We start from the raw sequence: 19,250 nt of genomic DNA, 5'->3' as shown, positions 1-19,250 counted from the left end.
GTTTTTAAAAAAATGATACTGCACATACTTTTCCAAATATATATAATTTCAGAAAAATCTGATATTTCCACTTCACCCTAAAAAAAACCAATAGTTCCTGACAGGCATGCAGATGTTTATATGTCCACTCAAACACAGAGATGGGTGTAGTGAAGATGTGAAAGGGTTTCACAAAGAGTGAGAGATACTGTAGAGAATGGTAGAAATGTAACCCTGTCTATATGAAGTAACTAAAACCCTAATCTTACCTAAAACCACAAATCCTGTATGTGTCCAGGTAATCTGTAATACATACATACTTGTAGCTATACAAACTATATGTCATATATATATATAATGCAACTTGTAGACATGTTGAATTCTGGTCTTTTATAAGATGTTCTCAGCAAATCCTAAACTTATGCTTCCCACAGAAGTTAGGCCAATTTAGGAGGAAGTTAGTTGTATGTACACCTTCTGGTTAGAAACAAGGGCTACCAGCTCCCTAACCACCACTCTTTGAGAGCCCAGCTACCTGCATGTAAAGTGTAATTTTAAGATATTGGCTATTAAATAAGAATATGTTTACTGGTAGCTCTTTCTTCACTGTCTGACCATCTTCACCATGAGATCTTTAGTTACAGAATGTATATCTACAGATGTCTATAGACCTCTGTATTCCTGCTACTACTCACCACTCTTTTTTTAAAAAATGTTTAGGTTTTATGTGTATAAGTATTTTGCCTACATGTATGTATGCACACCATGTGTGTGCCTGGTGTCTGAGATCAGAAAGTGGGAACAGGATCACTTGCAACTGGAATTATGGATGGTTGTAAGCTACCATGTTGGTGATAGGAACCAAACCCAGGCCTTTGCAAGAACAAAAACTGCTCTTAAGCACTGAGTCATCTTTCCAGCTACCACATATATACCATGATCATAGAGCAAATATATTAAGGTCTCGGAGGCGAAACACTTTGGGACTGTGTCTTCTATGTTACAAAGGCTTAGAGAGCTAAATGAGCAGACTGAGTAGCACTCTATTATTTCTATCTCAGGCAAACACACATAAGAGCAGGCAGCTTGACAGTCTTCAGGTTTTAAAGGGAGGGACAGGGAAACAAGCAAAAATTATAACGGTACTGATTCATTATACCAGTGTAGTATTTAATACTCTTAAATTATGGAATCCAGTAACATTAATATAGGTGCTTAATAAATACTCCATTCTTGCCTTAGCCCTAGCAGACCAGAGAAACAAAGCATAGAACATTTCATAGATGTTGTACATCTATATTTTTAAAGTTATGTTTTGGAGGAGAAATGTCCTAAATCCACAATCCTCCAATTACAGATAAAGAAACTCAAACCAAGAGCAGGAACTTACTGAAACTTGTCCATGTACCTTTTTGCTATATTCTTAACTAGATACTCAATTTAATTACCTAAATACAAAATTTTATCTACATTTTTGAGGTAGGTAAAATAATTTCTTCACAAAAATGTAAGCTATCTAGAGAAAGCACCCAAGGAGCTGAAGGGGTCTGCAACCCTATACGTGGAACAACAATATGAACTAACCAATACCCCCAGAGCTTGTGTCTCTAGCTGCAGATGTAGCAGAAGATGGCCTAGTCGGCCATCATTGGGAAGAGAGGCCCTTTGATATTGCAAACTTTATATGCCCCAGTACAGGGGAACACCAGGGCCAAGAAGTGGGGGTGGGTGGGTAGGGGAGCAGGGCGGGGGGAGGGTATAGGGAACTTTCAGGATAGCATTTGAAATGTAAATAAAATATCTTTTTAAAAAAAGTAAGCTATCTTTTACCAGTTTAGACTCACAAAAGTATTATCTAGTAGGAAAACCACATGGATCAGGGAAAATGACATCTCTTCAGCCAAAAGTTGCTAAAAAGATCAAATAAAAAGCTCGATGTAAATAACAGATATAAACTATAAAATGATGTGCAAATGTAACACCCCACACCCATATATTACAATCCTTTAATGCATTTTTAGAAACTTCTGGTAGCTTATGAAAATCAAGACAAAAAGTTTGAATTAATAAGAACACTTTGTTCCAAACACCCATGGAAGGAGTTACAGAGACAAAGTTTGGAACTGAGACAAAAGGATGGACCATCTCTAGAGACTGTCATATCCGGGAATCCATCCTATAATCAGCCTCCAAACGCTGACACCATTGCATACACTAGAAAGATTTTGCTGAAAGGACCCTGATATAGCTATCTCTTATGAGACTATGCCAGGGCCTAGCAAACACAGAAGTGGATGCTCACAGTCAGCTATTAAATGGATCACAGGGCCCCCAATGGAGGAGCTAGAGAAAGTACCCAAGGAGCTAAAGGGATCTGCAACCCTATAGGTGGAACAACAATATGAACTAACCAGTAACCCCTGGAGCTCTTGACTCTAGCTGCATATGTATCAGAAGATGGCCTAGTCGGCCATCAGTGGAAAGAGAGGCCCATTGGACTTGCAAACTTTATATGCCTCAGTACAAGGGAAAGCCAGGGCCAAGAAGTGGGAGTGGGTGGGTGGGTGGGGGGGGGGGATGGGGGACTTTTGGGATAGCACTGGAAATGTAAATGAAGAAAATACCTAATTAAAAAAATGCTTTTCCAATAAATAAAAAACAAACAAACAAACAAAAAAGACCACTTTGTTCCAATTAGAACCTATTATGAGCCAAACTTAATTTTTTTAGTTTCTTTGACATTTCATGTCTTTTGACATATTTCCATAGAAATCTCATTATTTTTACTTTTCATATAGAGGTATAACTTACCTAAAATTTTGCATTAAATCATAAGCCTACAGTTTGATTTTAATATTTGTATACAACTCATGTTCACCACTAAGCTCCTTGCACGATTTCTCTATTCCCCTTTTCTTTGTCCCATCTGACCTCCTCCTTCCAGACAAAAGCTGACTTCTATAATTCTTTATATGCCTTTCTATCTCCTGCTGATGTGAGATCCTTGAGGGCAGACTGTGTCTGATTCATATCCATATTCACACTTCAACACACAACAAGAACTCAGTTAAGATTTGCTGAGTTCAATCGTGCGAGACAGCATATGCATTATGGAGATGAAACTAAAGAGTAACAGTCACAAAATCTGTCACCAAGCTAGAAAATTAGATCCCTTCTCACTACTACACACTCTATAGATCTGGACCTTAAATTTCATACTAGTGATGATAGGTCTCAATACTTGGGCAGATAGGATTAATATAGAAAACTAATTATAGTTTGAAAAACTGGTTTTATGCTAAGACAATAGGTGACTCGTTTACTCTTGCTGCAGGAGTACTTTAGTAAGGCCAGGTAATCGTACATTTCTCATATAAGGCATAATTCTGCAAAATTTGGAAGTCATCCTAGTATCAAACTTCCAGATAGGTGAGGCAAAAACTACCACCACCAAAACCAAGCAAGTTCATACATGTCAGTAAATACAACTTTAAGACATTTCTCCAAAGAAACAGAATGCCGCTACTAACCCTTGTCCAATCTTCTCGAACCGTGTGTACTTCTTCTTAGGATCACCCACACTCACTATGCTCCCTTTGAAAGAAACAGAGACCATGAATCATTTTGTTCCAGCTCAAGATACACACAAGATCCCATGATCCTCTTAACTCCCTAAGTTGATAAATTTTTGTGTCCAGTTCCCCAAAAGCATACCAGCCAGGCAATTAACTTTTCCCCAATAAATCCCAACCAAAAGTATTATATCCTTGACTGTGTTCTTTTTAATAGTAATTTATTCCACTTCTAAACTTCTAAGAGCTAATCATTTTTAAATTAATTCGTTAACATTTATTCATTTATTACATACCAGACTATATGCTGAGTGCTACAGATAAAGAGAAAGATGAGGCACATTAAGACAGTCACTACTCTCAAGAGGCTGAATCTATGGAAAAGACAAGCAAACGGAAGGTGCTATAAAAATACAGTGATTGCTGTAGTGAGTGCTGACGGGATAGGGAAGAGACCGGAAAGGCTTCAGAAAGGCACTGTCTGAGCTGACTTTTATTGTAAGTACAAGTCAGCCAAGAGAGCTCTTAAGCAGGGGATACTTTAAATAAAAAACAGAGAAGCATGAGAGGCCACAGGTCTCACAGCAGTATTCTAGAGGCGGGGAACTAAAACCCACAGAAGAAAGATACTTCTCCAAACTCATCTATCAACTGGTGCCAGAGTCCAGTTCTAAATCTCTCAGCCCTACTAGCTTTTCCACTGATACCCCAACCACTAGGATTTGGTACTTCTCACGTATGTTATTATATCCTTTAATTTAAAACAAATCAAATGTAAATATCACTATTTAAAAGGTATGAAGAGGAAAGGAGACTCAAAGAACAGAGGAAATTGTCCAGGCCAGAATATTCTTACAATGCATTGTATTACTATTTAGGGAAAAAATTTGGTTTAGAGGACAGGAGTGCATGTGATTACACAGATGCCTAAGAGTGGTTTACTTCCTCATATGAGGGCCCTAGCAAAAACAATTCCTTTTTGTTTTTTTGTTTTTGTTTTTGTTTTTTTGTTTTTTTTGAGATAGGGTTTCTGTATATAGCTCTGGCTATCCTGGAACTCACTTTGTAGGCCAGGCTGGCCTCGAACTCAGAAATCCGCCTGCCTCTGCCTCCTGAGTGCTGGGATTAAAGGCATGAGCCACCACGCCTGGCTACAAAAACAATTCTTAAAGACAATAAATTAAACAAACAAACAAACAAAAAAGTTAAACAAGAATTATTAGCAAGAAATAGGAAACCACTAAACTAAAGAACCACAAACCTCAGCTTTAGAAAGCAATGTGAGCATACAAACTTAATCAAGCCAGTCACATCAAATCCTTTTTCAATGGTCTCCTAAGCCAATAAATAAATACATACATACATACATACATACATACATACATACATAAATACATAAATACATAAATAAAATAAAATAAAATAAAATAAAATAAAATAGAAAATAAAAATCGACCTAGGCTGGGCAGTGGTGGCGCACACCTTTAATCCCAGCACTTGGGAGGCAGAGGCAGGTGGATTTCTGAGTTCGAGGCCAGCCTAGTTTACAGAGTGAGTTCCAGGACAGCCAGGGCTACACAGAGAAACCCTGTCTCAAAGAAAAATGAAAATAAAAAAATCAACCTATACCTACTGCAATAGGCAATATGTTCTTTTTACAAAACACATCTTGATCTAACCTTAGCTGTGCCACTTTGCAGCTCTATGATCTGGACCAGGATATAGATTCTTTGGGTCTAAAAAAAAAACCTTAACTGCATAAATGAGGATTACCTGAGTATCTTCAGAGAGCAACTACAATAAAATTTAAAAATTCAAGAAACTATCTTGCTTGTCATTTGTCACACAGAACAGGATGATAAAACATTGGTCTCCCTTCCCGTCTTTTTCTACAACCATGATGGCAGGCAGAGCTGTCTTCTCCTAGGTCAGGGTTAGAAAGCATCAACAAGAGCACCCTTTTCCACCAGACACAGTCAATACCTCAATCTTTCTCCATACAATACTCTAGACTACTCTCAAAATAAAAGCCTTTAGCTATGCCCATAACCCTCAAAGTGAGCTGCCCACATTCTCTCTTATTATGTCTCTACCCTAAGGTAATGCACACCCAGAGCTGGTGAAACAATGAAGGGGTGAAAGGTCAGATGATGAGTAAGCAGTACAGCCCATAGTTCAGGTATTAAACAGAGCCAGCCAGGCACATGGCTTAAACCTAGGATCTAGATTTTTTTTTTAAAGATTTATTTATGTATTTTATGTGGGTACACTGTTGCAGTCTTCAGACACACCAGAAGAGGGCATCAGATCCCATTATAGATGGTTGTGAGGCACCATGTGGTTGCTGGGAATTGAACTTGGGACCTTTGGAAGAGCAGTCAGTGCTCTTAACCGCTGAGCCACCTCTCCAGCCCAGGAGCATTCAGATCTTTATTGTAGCACTCCATCTCAATGATTAATCAGGCACAGACTAAGGGAAGACTCAAGAAAGATATAAAGTCCTTACGTAATTTCTCTAAGATCTCCTCATCAGACATTTTAGGCTTCTTCTTCTGTTTTTCCGTGTTCCGGGTCAAAGCATCTGGCGGAGTGGTGTTATTCTCAGTAGGAGAAATAGGAGATGTAGCCACATCCCGAGTTGGAGTAACAGGAAGTGGTTCAATCACAGATCGTGTATATACCTGCATAATCAGTGGGAAATTTTAGCCAAGCCAACCTTTGTTAGCATAGTGGAACCTCTTGTAAATGTTCTAGTTAGAACATCCCAGGAACCTCCCCTTCACCACTCATCCCTTCTCTTCAAGGCCAAAATCTGCACTGTTCCTCTTCTGAGCCCCAGCCCATTTGCCCTGGGTAAAACAACCTTCGTTTACTCTCACTTTACAAGAAGGGTTAGTGATGGCCTTAGCACTGAAATCACTTCAAAGCCACTAGGTGACTCTCAGTAAAAACTTGGAGATTTTATCATTAGATGGAAACCTTTCTCACCCACAATACTCTGCTTTTTTTCTGAGCTGAAACTCATTTGTATCCTCTGTCACTTTGCAAAACTTAACACTTTTATGGAGTTATCCCTCTTGAGCTGTTTAGCGCTTACCATGAACTACTTTTATTCATCAAGAGACAGGAGGATATAGTAATATAATAATTTTGTTTTAAAATTTAAAACAAACTTGGGAACTTGATGACCTGGGCTTAATTCTCAGCCAACATTACTATCTGAATTACTTCAGTCAGTTTACTTCGCACCTCTGTGCTTCAGTTTCCCTGTCTATAAAACAGTGACAATAACCACCTTATTTAATAATAAATCAACATGTGTGAATGACATGGCCATGAACAGCAGATATTAAGCATTCAAACCTCAGCTTTTAAAGACATTGTATTTCCTATTTATTTGTTTGTTTAACAAATATTTACTGAGAATCCCTGGTAAGCCTAGCTCTATTCAAAACACTGCCCTACTCATTCTGAAGAAGGAAGTGAGAAAGTAACTGCTACAAAAGCAAAGGAGAGATGTTACTAAGAAAGGAGCAACTATATACTACTAAGGTTAAGAAGCAAGTACTTCCAGGCTGCACTTCCTTTTCTAGAAGATGTGTATTTATCAGATTTTTTTATCATTAAAAAAGTCATAATTATTTTTTGATCATCTATAGGGTATACTGAGACAAAGAACACATATTATTCCTCCCTGAGTCCTCTAACTCTAACCCAATAAAAAGCAAGCATTCAGATAAGTGTTTAAATAGAATGAATTAACAAATGTACATATCAGATCTTTCAACTGGACTGGCTTTCTGACTACTCTAGCAAAGTAAATTTCTCAATTTTTATTCTTATACCTGTAGAACAATTATATCCCAATTACTTAAACTTTCTTTGCTTTTCCATCATATTGCCTTGAGGAAAGATATTCTGTCTGTTCCCTCTATACCATTCTCCTTACCTGGTTCCCAGTGCATGCCTACACACACAACAATATATATAATATGTGCACTACTTTGGAATGCAATATGGACTTGGATTTAATTATCTGCTCTCAAACCCTGGAGTTTGTTTACTAAGTAACTATGGATAGATCAATCTACTGACTCAAATCTCATTTGCTTCTTCTATAAAATAGGACTTAGCAGTATTTATTTTAGAGAAGAATGCTAAGAAAAGCAAATTAATCAATATATTATTCAATATTTACTGACCTCTCTCTGATCCTTCTGCCCAAACTATATTACCAAAAAAGATAAATAACACATAGATTAAATACGAGATAGATAGATAGATAGATAGATAGATAGATAGATAGATAGATAGAAGGATGGATAGACTGATAGGTAAATAGATTTCTTTTCTATTTAGAGGAGTTCAAGATTTAGAGAGAAACTGTTAAATAAATATGCCTGCAAACCACAAACAGGACACTCTAGGGAGATATTGACAGCTCACTGATTTAGAAGGCTACTTTCCTTAAGGTAACTTTGTGACTTACAGACAAGGAAATCCAGATTCTATTTGTAAGTTCTTAGGCTAAGAGGTAGGCCATCTAACTGAATTTCCTCCACAGCACCTTCCATTAAGACATTTAATCAACACAGAGCTTAAGTCTCAGAGGATTCTTTCATTATGGAGTTCTCATACTAAACAGCCAAAACAAACATTAGTAGTATTTCAGAGTATCATCAGATGGGAGATCACTATTCAATGATGCTAAATCAAAAGGCAAAGTTGCAGAGTGGGCAAAGTGCAGAAGGAGGGAGTGTGGCTATTCTAAAATGCAGGAACCTCAAAGGAAGTTAAAAGAGAAATCACTACCAATATCTGGCATCAAAATGCATTCCTAATGTCCAGCATATTAATAGCACTAATGTATTTATAAACTCTCCCAGGTCTTTCAGGATTATCAAAAATGCTGGAGAGGCTGACCACTACATAATATAAAACAAAAGAATAAAATCTCTGGCAATTTACTGCTTCCTAAGAAACTGGAATAATTTATTTTATTCTGAAAGTGAAATGCACCATTCTATATACCTAACCAGTAAAGAAAAGGGTAGGTAAACCAAGGTTAGACTGATATAAACACCAATTACCTAGAGAACTTTAGGAATAACTGAAATAACAAGCACACCACATCTCTTTAGTCATGTAGAAAGTGGTCCAGCTGGGCACAGTAGTGCATGCCTGTAATCTTAGCACTTGGGAGAGTGAGGCAGAAGGATCACTATGAATCAAGACCATTCACATGAGAGGGGGAAAAAAAGTAGTTCAATGACTTCACCAGTGCCAGTCTATGGACCCCTATGCACCAGTCTTAGTACCACTACCTCCCTAGCTTCTGCCACCCCTTATGTGAATAAATCGTATAGCCTTCAAGATCCCCAGAGACTCACAGATTTTGTGTGTTCTGGGCGTGGAGCAATCACTGGAGGTGGGGTAGCATCGTCATCATCATCTTCATCTTCTGACACTGGTGGTACTGCTGGGGTCTCAGACACAGTCTTCACATTCTATGCAGAAAGGACAAAAATCAACCGGTCCAGTGGACATAGAACTCCAGATCCCAGGTCTGCTAGTTCTTTAGAAGGTAGTCAATTCTGACACCTCTTCTGAAAGGTCATCAACCAAGGCTCTCCATCTTTGTGCAGTCAGCTGTCTCACTCAGACAGCTTCCTTCTCTCTTAGCCATCACTATCTATTCACTCTGAAAGCTTCCTTTTCCCATCTAAAGACTAAAGAGTAGTAAGCCAGCTTATAGTTTCCTTACCTGCCTTATACAATCAAATACTCAAAGCCATGTTCAGGTTCTCCTTATTCTGTGAATTTTACTCTTTATAAAGAGCAGAAAATAAGTGTAAAGAGGAAAATAAAAAGTATTTAATTTTCTATACTTTATCACTGTGATTATTTGTTCTTAATATAGTAACTTAAAGTCTAAATAGCACCCCCACTTCCTTTCTCCAAACTCCTGAACCTATTATATTATAGGGTATGGCTGTGGCAGACCCTGTGGGTTTCCCCGAGCTTCAGTCCTGCCTCAGGATGAACTTTACTGCACCACTAGTTAGATCTGCAAATGATCTGCAGCAACTTGATTTTCCCATGCAAACTGTAATAAAGCTAGACAAAAATAACCAGACTCAAGATAAGTGGATCTAAAACATGAGTAGTTGTTCTTATTGTTATTGTTTTAGTAGTAGGACCAGAAAGGCAATATGGATTTTTCAGATAAATGGACATAAATTTCACATATTTTCAGAGTGCCTAGAATACTGTGGTGGATTCTGTCAACATCAAAGGCATAAAAATGAAAAAAGATGGTCCAAGTTCTGAAGTAGGTCACCATCACTAGACAGAGCCAGAGGGTGAGGCCCTCTCCTGCCTACCACCTGAAGCTCCTGAGAAAGGAAAGCCAAGAATCCCAACAAGTGACAAGTTGAAGAATCCAGAAAGACTGAACATTTGATACACTAAAGAAAGCGCAATCTCAAACAATAAAAACACATCATAATAGAGCACAAAACTTGACAGTGTCAAGCACGTATAAGCACCAAGTTATGACCACCATAGGCAGTACATCATCCTCTAAAATATTATGAGGAAATGTGAAACAAGAGTTATATAATTTGAGGGGAAAGGAGGAAAAATGAGGGGAAGGGAAGAGGAAGGAAGGAGAGTGGTAGGTTACATTATACGATGCTATCTCAAGAAAAAAAAATGTAAATGAAACAACAGAGACCAGAAGGCAATAGGATGATATAATCTAGAGCCAACATTTTAAAAACTTAACAATCACAAAATCTATATACAATAAAACTACCTTTAAAAAATGGAGATGAGGGTTGGAGAGATATATCAACAACTAAGAACATCTGCCACGGAACCCAGCAACCTGAGTTTGATCTCAGGGACCCAAAGGGTGGAAGGAAAGAACTATCTCCTGAAAATGGTCCTCTACCACTGCCCCCAACACACACACATGGGCATGTGCACACCCCCTCAAATAGAACTAAAGAAATAAAATTATTTAATAAAGATGAACACATTTGGGGTTAAAAAAATAAACCAGAGAATGTTAGCATATCTTACTTGCAACTAGTGAGGTTTTATGTGTGTGTGTGTGTGTGTGTGTGTGTATGATTATATACAGAGAGAGTCATTCTACTAGACTCAAAATAACATCAAATGGTAACTCAAATCCATCAGCCAAAATGAAGAGCACAAGAAATAGTAAATATATAAATAAATATTTGGGCTGGAGAGATGGCTCAATAGTTAAGAGTCCCGACTGCTCTTCCAGAGGTCCTGAGTTCAATTACTAGCAACCATATGGTGGCTCACAACCATCCATGATGAGATCTGATGCCTCCTTCTGGTGTGTCTGAAGAGAGCAATAGTGTACTCACATACATTAAATAAATAAATAAATCTTTAAAAAAGAAAAAAGAAATATTCAACAAATATACATTTTTAGATTTCTTGTTGCTATTTTATTATATATAATATATAACATGTATCATATAAATAAGTATATTGTTTATTTATACATAATACACACATATGTATATTATATATGTACTATATGCATAAATTATGTAGAAATAACATATTATATATGTTAATATTATATAGAATGTAATATAACATTATTATATACAATTCATATTATATATGATATTATATACATGTTATATACAGATATAATATATACACATATATTCATTTGTTTGAGACAGATCTCTCTACATAGCCCTCGCTGTCCTAGAACTTGCTATGTAGACCAGAGATGTTCAAACTCACATAGATCTGCCTGCCTCTGCTTCCTGATTGCTAAGATTAAAGGTACCCAACAAATCTTGTTGCTTTTTTTTTCTCCATTTTTTATTAGGTATTTAGCTCATTTACATTTCCAATGCTATACCAAAAGTCCCCCATACCCACCCACCCCCACTCCCCTACCCACCCACTCCCCCTTTTTGGCCCTGGCGTTCCCCTGTACTGGGGCATACAAAGTTTGCGTGTCCAATGGGCCTCTCTTTCCAGTGATGGCCGACTAGGCCATCTTTTGATACATATGCAGCTAGAGTCAAGAGCTCCGGGGTACTGGTTAGTTCATAATGTTGTTCCACCTATAGGGTTGCAGATCCCTTTAGCTCCTTGGGTTCTTTCTCTAGCTCCTCCATTGGGAGCCCTGTGATTCATCCATTAGCTGACTGTGAGCATCCACTTTCTTGTTGCTTTTTTATTAACAAAGATCGTATAAAGCAAAATCTACAATATTGCATTGTTGGGCTTCTAATATATGCAGTGTATTCATGGGAATTAAACTTAGGTCCCAGTGCTTTAATGGCAAATGGCTAAGCCACCTTCCCAGCTTATATAATAGAAGTACTTTTTCAAAGGGTTGGAGGATAGCTCCCTGGGGAAAGTGCTTACTGCATAAACCAAGACCCAGAGATCCCCAGCAATATGTTAAAAGGCAGTCTCCTAGCCAGGGTTATCACTTCTGTGATAAAACACCATGACCAAAGGAACTTGGGGAAGAAAGGGTTTACTTGGCTTGCACTTCAAACCATTGTTCATTACCAAAGGAAAACAGGACAAGAACTCAAAACTGGGCAGAAGCTGATGCATTGGCCATCGAGGGATGCTGCTTAGTGGCTTGTTCCTTGTGGCTTGGTCAGCCTGTTTTCTTGGACCTCCAGCCCAAGGAGGTCACCATCTATCAGTCCAATGGCCTGGGCTGCTTGGTTTCTTTAAAAGCCCAGTTGTAATCTGTACATTTTTTTGTTTGTTTGTTTAATCTCAGGTCTGGAATATGGGGCTGCTTCAGATTGTCCACAACCGTTAACTATGATTGCCCTGTGCTCTAGGGGGGCATGATCTTTGCCAGCTGCAGACTGGGGACTCTGGAGACAGTCTAATGCAAGAGCCCTGAGAAGGGTGGGAGGTAGTCCAAAGAAGACAGCTGCTGCTTCCTCCTAAGTGCTGTTGTTGCTGGAGAATCTGATGAGAAGCTGGAGATATCCTAATGATGAAGACTGGGCCAGCCCCAAGAAACAAGAAGTCCCTAGTCTGCAGGAAGTAGTCTAAGGAGGTCTACACTCCCTTTCCCTCTAACCTTCTCTCTCCCCTACCTAGTGCTGGGGGATTAGAAGGAAATGTGGTGGATAAGTATGGAGAAGGAAAAAGAGGTATATGAGAACATGATAAAACAGATAAAACAAATATGCCAACATTGGGCCATCCCCCCATCAGTCACTGATTAAGAAAATGCCTTACAGAGGCATTTTCTCCATTGAGAATCTTCGACTCCAATGACTCTAGCTTACATTAAGTTGACCTAAAACAAACCAGCAGTCAGGTATGTCTTCCTGCATCAAGACTTGTCTTCTTGTATCTCTTAACACCAGAAATACAAGGTGGAGACAGGTGAACCCTAGGGGTTCACTGAACATCCAGTTTAACACTAACGTTGAACTCCATGGTTAGTAAGAGACCCGCTGTCATAAATCAGAGAGTGACAGAAGAAAACTGGCATCAACCTCTGGCTTTCACATGAACATGCAGGAATGAACATACCACATATGCACACACACTAAAAAAATTTTTTTTCAACACAAAGCAGTAGAAGAAGAATTAAGAGAAAGTAAAGATTCATATGAAAAACTGGAAGCAAATGAAAAAATCCAAACACAATAATTCTGTTAAATATCAATAGTCTAAATACCCCATAGAGCAGAAATTGCCACACTAGAAGAAAAACAGCAAACAAAATATAAACATACGTTTCCTATATAAGTTTAAGCAAGACAACTAGAAAATATATGTACATAAAAGAGTAGTCATAAAAGAGTACAGTGGGTTATAGTAACTAAAACAAACATTGTATAGAAACCTTAGCATGCTGGAGATGTGCCTCAGAGGTAGAACACTTGCCTAGCATATGAAGGGCCCTCAGCTTAATCCCAGCAGAGAGAGAGAAAATGAAAGGGGTAGAGAGACAGACAGACATACAGAGACACAGAAATATTACTAGGATCAAGAAGGTCATTTCATAATGTGTAAGAAGTAAAAACAATTGAAATAATAATTATAAACAAAATCATACAATATATGATTATAAATAAAATACTTATGTAAAACCAGTCATCTTATGTAAAGCAAGAAATGACACGTTGAAGGCAAGAAATAATTCTATTGTACAGAGAGATTTCAATTATTCTTGGGGATTCCATTTCTATGCTCTCAATAATTAAGAGCCCAAGAAGTTATAGAAAACACAAACATTCAATTTGACCTTCACATCCCATCCATATATGCAGAAAAAACATTTCACCACATGAGTCACTATTCCACAACAGAAATGCTAGGCCATGAAAACATATCTCAACAAACTTGAAAAACATAAAGTTATCAAATAGTAGGAAAGAAGTTTGTCTAGAAAACACAGTAGAAATGGTCAACGAAAAGATGCTCGAAGCCATTACTCATTCGGACATGCAAATAAAACCACAATAAGATATTACTTCACATGCACCAAGATGACTATAATCAAGAGACAGAAAACAAGAAGGGGTCAGGGTAATTAGAACCATCATAATTGCTGGTGGGATGGAAAATGATGACAACCCTGTGGGAAACAGTCTCGTAGCTACTTTTGTAGTCAGATCTTTATCAACAAAGAAAAATTAGAAGATTCTTCTCTGGGTCTAACCTAGAACCTAAAAGAAAAGTTCTAAAAAGAAAGTATGAAAGATTTTTCTAAATGTTCTGGCCTATATTTAAATGCCTTGTCCCCTGTTTGGGAAGAATTAGAAAGTGTGGCCTTGTTGACAGAAGAAGGTCACTGGGGGCAGGTTTTGAGGCTTCAAAAGACTAGTGTCATAACCTCTATGTTCTCTGTTTCCTGTTTATAAATGTGAGCTTTCAGCTGCCGCTCTAGTGTCACGCCCACCTGTGGATGCCATACTCCCTGCCATGATGATGGTGTACTCCGATGCCTCTGAAAGCCCCCAAAGAAAGCCTTCTTCCTGTAAGTCCTGTAAGCTTGGTTATGGTGCTCTATAACAGCAACAGAAAACTAATGCACTATCCTATGGTCTGAATTATGGAGGTGGTTATAAAACTGTAAGTTGCTGAAATCACTGACCTTAAATTGAGCTTAAATTCTACTAAGCTTTTAGTATCGCAATCATAAATATAAGAGACCTCCAAAGATTTTTAAATATGAAACTTCAACATAAAGGAGAAAAAACAAAACAAGTATCACCCAGAAAATAAACAAACAAAAACCACACACACACACACATACACATATACACACCAGACTGAATAGGAAGGAAAAAAAATCAAAATCAAGTATATCATTAATACCTTTAAGATAAGAGCAGATACTAATTCTAGACACAAAATACGATATTAAATTTTTAAATGAAGATGCATTTGGAAATTAAACATGTAATAGAAATAAAACCCAATATGTATAATGAAAAATAAGAAAATATCCCAAAAATTAAAACAAAAATCAATGGAGTTACAGAAAAAGAGAACGAAGAAAATGAAAGAAGAAATAAAGAAAACAATTCAAATATATTTCCGAGTACATGAAATCTGGAGTATTCATGTTGAAAGGGTTTGTAATAAATGTATTTGTTCTTTTCATAATAAAACATGAAAATGTGTACATAATTTTGAAAGTCAAGAGCGTTAGTTGAGATCCTATAAACTTTTCAAGTGACAAAAAACTACATATAAAAAAGCAAAAATAAAAATGGCTTTGGAATTAGTAGTACTTTAAACAAATGACAAAAATATATTATTTTCCAAATTCTATTAAAAAATTATCAACCTAGAATTCTGTAATCAGCAAAAGTGTTAATAAAATATGAGGAAATAGAAACTCCAATTCCAAGACCTAAAAGATATTAACTATCTACTTCCTACTTTCTCAAAACTACCAGTGCATGTGCTTCACCAAATGTCAAAAGTAGTAGTACTACTACTACTACTAATAATAATAGTAATAGTAATAATAATAATAACAACAGAAAATAGAATACCAAAACAGGTTTGCCAAGACAATGGTGAAGAGAAGTCTTGGAAATAGTGTTATTTGATAGTTTCTAGTCTACTGGTATTATGAAATATAATGTAGCGAGGTGGGTAGCTTTGGCAGGCCCACGCCACCGTGTACCCCTGGGAAATTATGCCATGCAAAGGACCTGGTGTAAAAGAGGTTTATTGGGGGAAGGGAGAGGAGTGAGGACCCACAAAATGATGGAGGCAGGCAAGTGGCAAGCCCTTTTATTCGCAGCACACACCTGTTGTACCTGACCTGCAACAGGTCACGTGGTAAGAAGGTCATGTCGTAAGCAATTGCTAGGTCCCCGAGAGTAGGCCAGCTGAATGCCTGTATACTAACAACTGGACTTTTTAATATAAATTTGGATAAAATGATAAATTTTAAGTGAATATTCTTAATCACCATCATCTCTGTGAGTTAATTATTATATAATGTTTAGCCTTTCAAAGATGATCTGTGTGTTATAAACTTCGATCTTCACATATCCAAACATGTTTTTATTATGACATGATCAAATGCTGATTTTTATTAGGTATAGAATTTTTTGACTCTATAATTTTCCTCACACCTCAAAGGATAAAGATATTCCTATATCTACCACAGTTAATAAGTAGTCTGATACTAATGTCTACATTGGCTCTACTCTGGCTCAATTTTTTAAAGAGGCTTTTAAGAATTTTCTCTATCTCTTTAGTCTCTGATTGTGTGGCCTGGTTGACAGGCCTTTCATCTGAAGACTTATGCTTTTCTTTACCTAGGGAGCTGCTGTATTTCTTTTCCTTTGAGGATGTGTGTGTTGTATTTGGTTTTTCTCTTCTACTCCCTGTTCTCTGATTTGTCTTCCCGACTTGTGCTTATTGCCCCTTATTTTCAAATTCTCCATCTGTCCTATTAATTTTCTGAACTTCATTTGTGTGTAATTGTCCTTTAATGTTTGTTGATTGATTGCATTTTTAAATTTTAAGAATTCTTTTACCCTTTGATTATTCCAACAATATATTTACGGCAGGTCTGATTTAATATGTACATTGTAGAGAAGTGATTCGTGACAAGTTTTTCTTTAAGATAGCATAGGCGTGAAAAAGCATATGAGGGAGGAGTTCTCCCTCCTGGGTATTAAGAAGTATGAGACACCTCCTCTCGAGAAGCCGAATTTTAAAGGTATTTTCTTCTCAGAAAGGAATCCCCACCTGGCACTGTGAACCTGGTCACAAGCCCCTGCCTCAGGCCACAGACCACAGTGAGGACTTACTGCTGTTGTGTTGTTTTGCTAAAAGGACAAGTTGTCAAACTGCCTCCTAAATATTTACGTTTATACTCATGGGTCAGTGTTTCTCTCAACCATGACCAGAGACCCTTCTTTCTGCAGTAGGCAACAGTTATACAGAGACTCAGAATTGTTCAAAGTTCTGAAAATAGGTCACCCACCACTGAGTGTTCAGCTCTGTAGCAACCTGCTACCCTACCCAAGGCTCAAGGAACCATAGCAGAGAGGAGGTGGAAAAGATGTAAAAGCTAGAGGACGGGGAGGAGTGCTCTGACATGCTGTCTGCTGGATATGATGGACCACTTGCATTCACGAGCTCACTGCAGCTGTAGTTTCCGACACACTAAAGTCAACAAGATCAATCAAACATTCTAATCAAGCAGCACTAATTGGTCTCAGCAGGTTTAAAAAAAAAAAAAAAGGAAAAGACATGAAAGTGGGAGGTAGATTTTTAGGAGATCCTGGGAGAGGACAGAAAAAGAAAGTGGAGTTGAGGGTGAGTATGATCATGTTACATTGTATCAAAATGAAATTGTCAATAAATAAAATATATCAGAAAAAGTAACAAGTATTTTCTTGCAACTGCAGAGCTATATTTCCCTTTCTTAACATTGTGGTAGAAATCTCCTAGTGTTTGGTCTGTCTCTCTGTCTCTGTCTCTGTCTGTCTGTCTCTGTCTCTCTCTAGCCACAATCCCTAGTGTCATCTCCTGTACTAAGAATTCAGGCATGTGCCATGTACCTGGCTTCCAATTACTTGAAGCTGCTTCTGAACTCCTCCTAACAGGCTTTGTGTCTTTTATGAATTCTTCACAATGGTTAGGTTATGACCTGATTTTTGTTGTTGTTGTTGTTTTGGAATGCTATCCCTCTTGAAATATATCTTTAGGCTAACAAAAGATGAGCACATGAATTCAGTTCATTACCCTAAGCTTCTTAAACGAAGAGGAATAAGACTCAAGCTTACACTAAAATGCACATCCAAATACACACACACACATGCACACACACACACACATTTTATTTAAAATAGTTTACTCAAACTCCAATTGCTCTTATTTTATATTCTGGACCCTTAATGAGCCCTTAATAAACAGCCTTAATAAACAGGCTTTTGTTACACTACCCCTCAGACAGGAAAGCACTGCCCATTTCTTATTACCTAGTTTTACCTGACACTATGTTATACATCCTTTTTATATGTTCTGGTTTATCACTAACTTGTGAGATTAAGAGCAAAGCCCTTACCAGGCCTTCATTTCTCAGCACCCAAAGAACCTATCACACAATGTATAGTCTCTTGTTTAAGATGGTGTCAGGCTATGCAGTCCACAGTAGCTTGGAACTATTTCTCCCTCCTGAACAAGATTACAGATATGTACCAACATACCTGACTGGTATGAATTCTAAAAATAAGAATCAACGATAAAAATAGCATAGAATCTTAAGAGTCAGATCCTAGGCACAGATAAGAGTGTTTAGAACAGAAAGAGCTCTACAAGATCATGTTTGTTAAATGAGCAAACCTTTAGGACTTAGTATGTAAACTTCCTTCAACTATCAGAAAGAACAAATCACAAATCAAACATGACACCATTGCATATTATTCTTGCATATTATTCTTTTGGCTCATATCTCCTTAATCCACTATTAAGATTTGTATCAAGGTATAGGAGAGTGCACATTACTTTTTGTGTTGCCTGTGCTTTGGCATAAAGATGCTAAGGAAATACTTATAAAATGAGTAAATACATGAATGTTCAAGAGAATGGAATTTTTTAACTGATTTTTATTATTAATTCAATAGGAGGGAGCAATTCATAATTTGTCTGTGCCACATTTTTAAAATCTGTAATAGGGAGATAGTAATTCTGCTTAATTATTTTATGAATTAAATACAACAATATGTATGAAACCAATAGAGAAATCAATGATATGCTACAATTATAAAATCACATCAATGTACATACAAATAAGGAAATATAAAACAGGGACTTATAGGGGAAATGCTCTCAGTTAGGGGTAAATGTCCTTGACAGTGTGAGTGGTTCTACTTGTAGACACTAACCAAGCAGGTGTTACTCTCTATCTAAGCCATATGGCATGAGCCACAGGGCCCTTCTCCCACACTAACAACAGAGCTGTTGCCTCACTGTACTTGTCTTTATAAGTCCTTCTATGTCTTTCTCTGTTCCCTGACCCAGTGAAAAACCCTAGACTGTGAGACTCAGAAGATTCTTATTCTTATATGGTTTTATGGTCACTTGTTTGTTTGTTGAGATGGGAGTCTCATGCCACCCAAGCCAGTCTAATTACTATGTAGCCAATGATGACCTTGAAACTCTGACCTC

At 37.5% G+C, this 19,250-nt stretch overlaps 1 protein-coding gene across 8 annotated transcripts in view; it reads right to left on the bottom strand.

Annotated features, from left to right (window-relative positions):
- Pak1 (p21 (RAC1) activated kinase 1) overlaps nucleotides 1–19,250 on the bottom strand; it is a 123,841-nt gene that overhangs the window by 19,852 nt on the left and 84,739 nt on the right. For 4 of the 8 annotated variants that reach the window (XM_006507437.3, XM_006507436.4, XM_011241694.2 and 1 more), the window contains exons 6-9: nucleotides 8,942–9,058; nucleotides 7,754–7,777; nucleotides 6,058–6,232; nucleotides 3,510–3,573 (exon numbers count right to left, since the gene is read on the bottom strand). In XM_006507437.3, the coding sequence (XP_006507500.1) occupies nucleotides 3,510–3,573; nucleotides 6,058–6,232; nucleotides 7,754–7,777; nucleotides 8,942–9,058 (380 nt within the window). The remainder of the gene's footprint in view (nucleotides 1–3,509; nucleotides 3,574–6,057; nucleotides 6,233–7,753; nucleotides 7,778–8,941; nucleotides 9,059–19,250) is intronic. The other 4 variants (NM_001357365.1, NM_001357364.1, NM_011035.2 and 1 more) reach the window with 1 other exon arrangement.

Source organism: Mus musculus, chromosome 7 (genome assembly GCF_000001635.26).
Source record: "Mus musculus strain C57BL/6J chromosome 7, GRCm38.p6 C57BL/6J".
In the NCBI taxonomy this organism is placed as follows: Eukaryota; Metazoa; Chordata; class Mammalia; order Rodentia; family Muridae; genus Mus; species Mus musculus.
The sequence above is the reverse complement of the archived record's forward strand: the minus strand, read 5'-3'. Positions and strand labels throughout refer to the sequence as shown.